Source organism: Monodon monoceros, unplaced genomic scaffold (assembly GCF_005190385.1).
Source record: "Monodon monoceros isolate NGI ecotype Baffin Bay Population unplaced genomic scaffold, NGI_Narwhal_1 Super_Scaffold_18, whole genome shotgun sequence".
Taxonomy (NCBI): domain Eukaryota; kingdom Metazoa; phylum Chordata; class Mammalia; order Artiodactyla; family Monodontidae; genus Monodon; species Monodon monoceros.
Genome location: NW_021703774.1, coordinates 164,402,342 through 164,412,073, shown reverse-complemented (window position 1 = coordinate 164,412,073; position 9,732 = coordinate 164,402,342). Strand labels below are relative to the sequence as shown.

The window sequence follows — 9,732 nt, the reverse complement described above, 5'->3', positions numbered from 1 at the left end:
CAGAACAATGTCACCTAGAAAAGGCCAGACAGGGCTTCCCTGGTGGTGCAGTGGTTAAGAATCCGTCTGCCAATGTAGGGGACACGGTTCGGGCCCTGGTCCGGGAAGATCCCACATGCTGTGGAGCAGCTAAACCCGTGTGCCACAATTACCGAGCCTGCGCTCTGGAGCCCGCGAGCCACAACTACTGAAGCCTAGAGCCCGTGCTCCGCAACAAGAGAAGCCACTGCAATGAGAAGCCCGCGCCCTGCAACGAAGAGTGGCCCCCGCTCGCCGCAACTAGAGAAAGCCCACGTGCAGCAATGAAGACCCAACACGGCCAAAAATAATCAATCAATCAATCAATAATAATAATAATTAAAAAGGCCAGACAACTCCTGGCAAGTTACAAAGATGACTTGATTCACAAGACCAATTCTGCAACCTCTTCCCAAAACCTAATGAGGCTCAGCAAAGATACCTAACTCTCACCGTATGAACAAATGTCACTAACTTGTCTGAAACACATGCATTTTTTAAAAGTGCTGCATGTGGTATGGTTGGCAGTACACTGCAATCACGTGATAAAGAGGGTCCTGTGGCTTATCTGTTGGGGAAGTTCCCGGAAGCACAAGAAATACCTGTTCCATGTACCCTACTCTTGAAAAATATTATTCACTAAATCTCAAGAGGTAAAAAAAGAATATAAAACACGATTCTCAGATCAGAAAGTAGCCTGAAGCACTGGCCGCAGTCTTCTGCTTTGCCCGGTGCCTGCACAGCCCGGCCTCTGAGGCTCACGGCACCTGTTCCTGATGTTCTTGGCAATGACAATCAAAACACTGGAAGCTGCCCCTCTGGGGCAGAACCTGCCTATCACAAAGACATAAATCTTCAATATGCATTCCAAACGTGTTCCAAATTCCTTTCAACAGGACCCTGCAAATAAACACAGAATCAAGGCACCTTACTGTTTGGCCATTAGCTTCACTTTCCTTATGGGCCAAGAGGAAATACTTGTATAACAGAATAATCAAACACACCTGTCCAGCCATCATTTTAACTCCAACGGCTTCCAGCATAATGTATGTCCTAAAGTTCTCAGGGAGGGGGTTCCAGGCAGCTTGGCTATGCAGTTATAAGACCTCTTTTTGAAGACTTGTGGGAAAGATTCCACAGCGTTTCGTCACAAAGGCTAAAGTCTAATTACAAAGAATCATGAAGTATTTTACCCCAACACTGTTTATTATTGCATGATCCTCAGTGTGGGAGGGTGAACAAAGCAGCAAATACTGCTCTGTTCGAAGAGATAATTTGGAAACCAAGACAAAGCAAAGCTAAGCAACTTTGCTTAAAGATAAATGGTGAGATTATCTGTAACACAGGTGACCCAACTTCTCAAACTAGCCCTTTCAACACTCGCCTACACAAGTATGTGCTATCTGAACAGCTAGCAGACGACTCGGCCCAATTAACTCAAAAGCCAGATCTGAAAAAAACCCACAAATGTTTGGTATGTATGAGATGGAGGCGTTGTTTTCTACATCTCTCTACTTTTTTTTTTTTTGCGGGGGGGGGGCTATGTTGGGTCTTCTATGCTGTGCGCGGGCTTCCTCTAGTTGAGGCAAGCGGGGACTACTCTTCATCGCGGTGCACAGGCTTCTCATTGCGGTGGCTTCTCTTGTTGCGGAGCTCGGGCTCTAGGCGCGTGGGCTTCAGTAGTCGTGGCGCACGGGCTTAGCTGCTCCGCGGCATGTGGGGTCTTCCCGGACCAGGACTCGAACCCGTGTCCCTTGCCTTGGCAGGCAGACCCTTAACCACTGCACCACCAAGTCTCCCTACTAGACTTGGCTCTCAGGACTTGGCACAAAGCCGTTACTCAGTGAAGTATGAGAAACAAAGTGTTACCATTTTACAAATGTCTGTAATCTGTATTTTAATGAATAAAGGATTCCACTCATGTTGATAATCAAATCCCCAGCCAATATTGGTATCTATGCATTGCCTGGATTTTGGGGGTGGTAAATGGCTAGCTTTCAGAATCAAGAAATACAGTTGTGACAAAACCCTGCACCTGGGGTGGGGATGCACGGGCCATAGGTAAAGGGGTAAGAATCTCCTTAAAATGAAAATGCTGGTTGTTCATGAGACTGAACTCTATTCACAGTCCCCTGTAACACTGAACAAGCTGAACATCCAAATGCCAGAGAGAAAGGATGTGACACTCCTGCGCGATTCTATAACAGGAAAGGCAGGCTTCAGTGCTCATTTCACCTTAGCAGTTTGTTCAGACAGAGACATATCACCCTTTGGGTATTTAGAACAGGTTATTCAACCCTAGCATTCACTTCAAGTATTAACCAGGGTCTGATCAAGAAGCCCATGACCACACAGACCAACCAAACGGACATTTAAAGTAATAAAAAACTTGCTCTGGATTATGATGCCACAGAAACAAACATACACTTCTTTTAAATTGGGCAGAATGGTAACTGTAATTCTACACAATAAAGTTCATTAATACACGGATACTTATTCCCCCCGAGGAATGACATCCCAACGGCGACCTATATTTGAGGTGATGGCAACAATTCATAGCAGAATGGCATGTTGTACACATCAGATGGGGGGTGAGGAACGGACAGAAATACAATGGGGATGGGGGGCAGGGGTGACTTCAAGCTTCGTTTTACCTTCCACAGAAGACTGTCTTTAAAAAACAAAAACAAAACCACACGCATAAGAAACCTGATGGGAAGAGTCTGCACCTTGGTGCGGTCAAAGTCAAGGAGACAACTGATCTCCATCTATTAATACAGACAAGGCAAGAATTGATTTTAGGTTACATGTTGTACCTGTTTTCCCTGTACAAAGTGGTGAGGGCCACTAAATACATGTATACATGACTGTGTAACTCTGCCGACTGACCGTGGGCGGGAGAGGGCCCAGCCCAAGGCTTCTCAACAGGGGCGGCTTGCACATGCAGATTTAGTGGGTCTCAGGCCTGAAAACATGCTTTTTTTTTTTTTTTTTTTTTTTTTGTAGTACATGGTGCCTCTCACTGCTGTGGCCTCTCCCGTTGCGGAGCACAGGCTCCGGACGCGCAGGCTCAGCGGCCATGGCTCACGGGCCCAGCCGCTCCGCGGCACGTGGGATCTTCCCGGACCGGGGCACGAACCCGTGTCTCCTGCATCGGCAGGCGGACTCTCAACCACTGCGCCACCAGGGAAGCCCGAAAACATGCATTTCTAATACAGCTTCGCAGTGCTGCTGGTACTGTGGGGCCACAGACATCACTCTGAGCAGTGCAGTGCTGGTAGCACACGGTTAAGTCGTGGGGGCAGGAGACAGAACTGCTCGAGCATCACCTGCTCACACAGGGCCCACCCCGCTCCCACCACCTGTGCAGATCAATAAGGGAGCCAGTACTGGGTCATCAGCCTGAAAGACCTACCACAGGCTGTTATTTTGTACCACTGCATGAGGAAAAAAAAGACTCAAGTAACACATTTTAAAACTGTTATTAACAGCAAACTGGGGAAATACATCAGATTTCTGGGTGACTACTGACATGCTCATGTCAATCCCCAGAAAGAAACTTCTCTGGACAAACAGCTTCTTTACAGGGAGGAGGAAGCAGCTGCATCAAGTACTAAGTGAACTTGCACACAAGTCTTTACCCTTGGAAAGTAGTAGTTGCTTGGCATGTTATTATTTTATGTTCAGGTCCATTGGGGGGCAGGGGACTGCAGGTGTTGGGATCTAAAAATGAGGATTAGCTCACGACCTGGACCTCAAGTCCTTCCTTTCCCTTTGCCGACCTGAAGATGGGGCCCACAGGTTCCTAGAATGGGTTGTGAGGGTCCTGTGTGCAGTGCACTCTCCCACACAGACTCATTAAACACCCCCTGCCTCCCCAGGGGGTACAGACTGAAGACACTGCAAACACAGAGGGGAAACTCAGGTAAGAAGTTGTAATCTTACCAAAAAGCCATAATTATTCTGATAAAAAGATCTATTCAAAGGGGATGCTGCCAAGGTTACTGGTCCTCAAATTGAAACCTGACACCCCCATCCGGTATTTCAGTTTAAATTTTCAGAAAAGGGAGGGGTTAAAAAAAAAAAAAGCCCAGCAAAACCCAGGGCTAAATAAAGTGTTAGCAAGAGAGACGCCTGAGTCAGCATCTCGGCCGAAAAGTTGTACATACGTACTCAGAGGAAACAGTGAAACAAACTCCAGTCTTAATTCCTTTGAAAATCCTCTGATATTCTAACAAATCCTGCTTTGGTCACGTGTTGCTAAGCAACAATCCTGAGCTGATGACAGGGCACACTCCACGTGCACATTTTTTTTTTCATTTTTGAACAATGTGATCTAAAAGATCCTTTCTGGGGGTTTCGGAAGAATGCTTTCAAAACAAGAGAAGTGAGATCCAAGAAATGGCGGACTTGGAGGATGGGCAGAAGAAACTTTATATAAGAACCCGTGTTAGTTTCCAAATGTATTTCAGGCCATTTTACTCTTCAGATAAGGTGGTCAGACTTCTCAAAAGTGCAAGGTGTATTTGATTTCCCACTTTTTAATAACAGTAAAACTGGAGGATGCTATGACATGTAATACATTCGCCATCCTTTCTGAAATGCATGGAAATAAAAAGCCTTTGAAGACACCAATGAGACACAATCCCTTGGCTCATTGCAGGAGACACGCAGGTGCACCCTCCTTTCCCAGCACCAAGTCAGAGACCAGCGGGCAGGATGTGAGCCAGGTGCACTGGAGCCGACACGGAGGGGAATCTACTCTGAAGACACTTTTCCACAATTACGGCAAGTTCTTCACTTTCATGCTTTATTGAAAGTAAAATATGAATCAAAGACAGGTATTGGTAAGCAGGTTATGTCTCTAAAGAATTACTTTTAGTTCAGAGCAGAATGTTGTCCCATCTACTGTGATACAAATCCTTTATGGACCAATGCATCTGGTATGAAACTCAAGCAAGGAAATATAACAGAACTTTTATTCCCTCCCGTGCCTATAAATCTCATATGTAAACATGATTTACTGATACTGCTACTAAACTTTTTCAGTCTTTACTTGCCCATTCCCCCCCCCACCCCCCTTAAATATAAAATTTGAAACATTTCCTTCAAGTCTGATGGCCTTCAGTGCAATCTGCTTTATCTGACATAAGGCATTTGGGGACAGTCACTTTTGAATGGTTTTCTGCCTTGCGGAGGAGTCATGTAATGGTTTAATTCTTAAATCCACTTTTTCTGTAATGCCCTAACATGTCAAACTCCTCTTCCTTTCTGGTCATTTCTTAGCAGTCAGCAAATGTTCAAAAAGATTAATGTCCAAGAAGACCAGTACCTGGGAAAAGAAACACACGTGGAGGTACAGTTGTGAACTGCAAGGTAAGAGTTCATATATTCCATTTGCCAAGAACGCATCACCAACAGGGAATATCCAACTTAATAAATGAGCCCAGAAGCCTTTTGACGTTGAAGGATAAGAAAAAGTGGTTTTCAGCTAAAGCACCTTCCTGTTGAAAGCCATGTGGCTATTAGTTATCTTCACACAAGTTCATCAGATTTTACTCATGCTTTCATTTGATGGCCATTTTTCATAAATAAATTTTTTGCTTTGTTTGTTTTGTTTTAACCACATCAGGAGTTTCTGTGTAGTGGGAACATGTAGACAAAAAGCCGCACTGAGAGGGAGGCTTTATTTAGGCCAGTAGCGTGGCTCACTTGTTCGCTTTAGCAAAGAAACCCCGGTATTCGATTCAACCTCATTCTTGGGCAAAGTTGCAACCTGTCACGGACCTCTGGACTAGGACACATAGAATCAAACTGGCAACAGTTAAATCTGTAAATGTCAAAGGTCTGGATTCGACTATGTGCACTACTATAGTGGCTAAGATGTAGTAGGAGGCACTGCCGTTTATCCATTTAAAGTAATAATCCAAAAGATGCCTAATTCTAAATAGATCAATGAAACCTTTTCACTGAACCTAATATAATTCAGCAGATTCTTCTCCTCTAATTCTTATCAGTTACATACAAACTGTTTTGCTCTAAGATGGGACTGACAGGAGGAATTGAAAAGGCTAAGTATAAAAATCAAAACGCCACTAGCTAATTCCCCAACTGCCCCCCCCCCCCGAAATGAGAAAGAAAAAGCAGAATGGACATCTGGAAGTACATACGTCTATCACACAGGCCCTATTTGAGGCCTGAGGCCTGAGTGCTGATACAGATAATGAAGAAGCTTGAATCAAAAATGCATTTAACTAAAATTAATTTCAGTCATGAGACTCAGATTGAATTAAATTTTAAAATCAAATCATAGGCTTCACTTTAACAGAAAATTAGAGTATGACTCTGACATTCATGAACAAAACGTGACAAATGTAACTTACCTTTAAACCCTTCTTCTGGCATACAAACTGGAAGGAAAAAAACAGAATTCCAAATTGAAAAGATTGTCATTACCAACAGTAATAAGTTCACTTCAATGCCTAAAGACGAAAAGTTTAAAATAACTTTTAATTACCTTATTCACCAATAAACATTACCTTTGAAGTTATAGATAATAATCAAATGAAAATCTTTCTCTTTGTTTTTATTTTATCAAAGCAATACATATGCATCACTCAAAAGACAAATACTGGGAGAACAAGGGTTGTAACTGGAGCCAACATTCTGCATGATGGGGGGAGGGGGCTGGAGAAAACCATATGGCCATGGCCCTCTCTCCCCCTCCGCCTCCCATTCCCACACTCTAGAAGGAACCACTTTCAGCCCTTGCAGCCACTTCTGGTATTTAACCTCTGTATTTCTAAATAACATGCTTATATTGCTAATTCATAATTTTAGATACTATCTAATAATTTCAGGGAAAGATAAAAATTTAGTTCTTCTCCCACCTCTTACCATACCACCTTGCCCCCGGAACCCATCCTCCTGACACAGTGACATTTTTTGCTAAGCTAATCTCCAATGTTTACATTATTTTTTATCCCATAATACTGCTCACAGTTGAACTCCCTGGTGTAGCTTGGTTATAGTTCCTGTCTGGTATGACTTTGTCTTTCTGGGGTTGGTAACTGCTGCATTATTTATGTGTTTCATTTTCTCTGTACTATCTCCAATTCAAGTGTAAACTCTGAAAGAGCTGTAAACCTCAAGACAACCATCTATCACTTCCACTCTTCCCAGGGGACATCCTTTGCCAAAGCCTGCATCCCACTGCTCCAATCTGGATCGGGTGTGCTCAACACCTGCTGCAGAGCTTCCGTCCTGGAATTTCCCCCTCACCAGCTTCTAGGGCATCTATTCCTATGCTGGATCCATGTTTTTGGGTTCCACTGCTGACTTTCTTTTTTTTTTTTTTGTGGTACGCGGGCCTTTCACTGCTGTGGCCTCTCCCGTTGCAGAGCACAGGCTCCGGACGCGCAGGCTCAGCAGCCATGGCTCACGGGCCCAGCCGCTCTGCAGCATGTGGGATCTTCCCGGACCAGGGCACGAACCCGTGTCCCCTGCATCGGCAGGCGGACTCTCAACCACTGTGCCACCAGGGAAGCCCTGTTGACTTCTTCCTTGATTTACTCTCTCATTTAACAGAGCACACCCTCCCAGAGTATCTCGGCAAATGGTGTGTGAGAGAAATTTGAGGCCTTACATTCAAAGAGCCATCAAGTGTGACGTTAAAATAAAGTCTGTCTAGTTACAGAATTCTAGATTCAAACTCACTTTTCCTCAGAATCTTGTGGGCACTGGTCCATTAGTTTGTCTTCTTGACTCTTCATCCTGTGAATGTGGTTTTTCCTTCCATACCTCTAGATGCTTTTAGGGTCTTCTTATCCCTAGATTTATACTTTATTGTACCAGGCCCTTGGTGCACCCATTTTTTATTTTCATGAATTATTTTCTGTTCTCTGAATGTTCCTTACACATAGACTATTTTGCTCTTTCTCTCGTATTGTTTATAGTTAATTTTTAAGCTTTCTTATTCTTCCTGTGTTGTCTATTTTCTCTGGGCTCCTTTTTTTTCTGTCTGTTGACTGACGTCTTTTGGTTTCATGCTCTTTGCTCAACTGTCTGGTGCTCTCTAGCTGTCCATTTCCACCTGTTTAAGTGTCAGGTACTAAACAGATGCCTAAAAACTGTTTGGTGGGCAGTGGTGGGCTTAACCCAAGGGTACCTGGGAGATGAAACACTTTTTAAAAATATTTGTAGGCTGTTTTCTTGAATTGCCCGTTTCCCCAGAGGATCATCCCTTCCCTCGACTATGGCAGGTAAGGGATGGGCCGCCAGTATTTGAAGAAAGAGCTGGTGGGTGATCTCCCTGTTTGGTAGGTAATGGGCCTCATTATCACCCTTCTAGGTTAATTTCTTCAAAGAGCTGAAACACAAACTCTGCAGGTTGAGAAGAGGCAGTGACATGAGGGAAGGGCTGTGAGGATCTGCAAGGTAGTGAGCTAAGTGCTTCTTATACAGCTTCCAACCGGCCTTTAGGTTTAGCCCTCTTACGTTCAAATGTACCTAGGGCATCCAATTCCTCTGTACCTGTCCGAGGCTCTGCAATTTGAATTAGCTTTGCTTTTTGTTGACCTCTTTCACCTGCAGGCTTACATTCATTTGTTTCCTATGGTAAATTAATTAATTAGTACTGTTTTTCTCCACTTTCTAAATTTTCATAGATATCATTCTTACTAAGATCTTTTCAGAGCAATAATGTAAGATTCTACCTTAACATGCAGAAGCTCTGTTCAAGTTTACAAGTAAAAGCACTGTAGACTAAAGCATCAGTAACTGTAATCCCACCTTCCTTTAACAAGTTCCTCAACAAATTCCCAAAACAAGTTGGTCTTTACCTTGCATGACATCATCCATTGCAGCGTAATCTGCAATTGGTTCATCAGCCTAGAAAACAAATGAAAACAATTCAAACCCACAAGGGAGAGGAAGCCACTAGGAAGATAACGTCCCATCCACCTCACACAAAAGGCTGCTCCCGAGCCCACCAGTGTGTTGCTCCAAGACACAAATACAAACACTGTCCAGTGGAAAACAGGGTTCAAACCAGAGCTGGCAATGTCCAGGATTAACAAAGGATGCCTTGTCAGCAGTGGGTCTAGACTCAATACCCTGATAACCGCACAGACTGCACACTGGATGTGGCACTGTTTTCCTGCTCCTCAAATACCTTTAGATGCAGAAAGGTTCAGATACCCTGAGTTACTAAACACTGATCTAACTGATATAACTTAAGGCGCCAGGGATGACAGCGTGAGTTGGCAGAAATCAAGTCAGAATGGTCCTCTAAAAATGCCAATTAGGTTAAAAACACATTTTCATCCCGCCTCAACATCAAGAAGAAAATGCCCATGTCCTTGTTAAGGCAGAAGCCAGCACTGAGTCTGAGCTTGCGGTGGGATTAGCCGCAAGGGCCAAGAGGACAATGTCCAGTATGGACTCTAGCTGCCCATCTGAAGTACAAACGCTTTAATTACACAGGCTGTTTCTAGGATTTTACATGGCGTCCTTAGGATTCAGCAAACCAAAGAGGCTTTCAAAATAATTCCACAGAACCTACAGTTCCAAGAAAAGCAAACAGGAAGCGGGTAGGTAGCAGGATGAGGGGTGTGTGTGTGTAGGGGTAGATATGGGCCTGCATCATCATTTCCAGGGGGTAGGTAGCAGGATGAGTGTGTGTGTGTGTGTGTGTGTGTGTGTGTGTGTGTGTGT

The 9,732-nt window shown here is 44.1% G+C and overlaps 1 protein-coding gene across 2 annotated transcripts in view; it reads right to left on the bottom strand.

Moving 5' to 3' along the window:
- Positions 1 to 4,495: 4,495 nt before the first annotated feature.
- USP48 (ubiquitin specific peptidase 48) overlaps positions 4,496 to 9,732 on the bottom strand; it is a 68,096-nt gene continuing 62,859 nt past the window's right edge. Inside the window, exons 25-27 of one of the 2 annotated variants that reach the window (XM_029227765.1) lie at positions 8,859 to 8,907; positions 6,402 to 6,428; positions 4,496 to 5,350 (exon numbers count right to left, since the gene is read on the bottom strand). In XM_029227765.1, coding sequence (XP_029083598.1) covers positions 5,328 to 5,350; positions 6,402 to 6,428; positions 8,859 to 8,907 — 99 coding nt within the window. In that variant the 3' untranslated portion in view covers positions 4,496 to 5,327. The remainder of the gene's footprint in view (positions 5,351 to 6,401; positions 6,429 to 8,858; positions 8,908 to 9,732) is intronic. The other variant, XM_029227764.1, reaches the window with a different exon arrangement.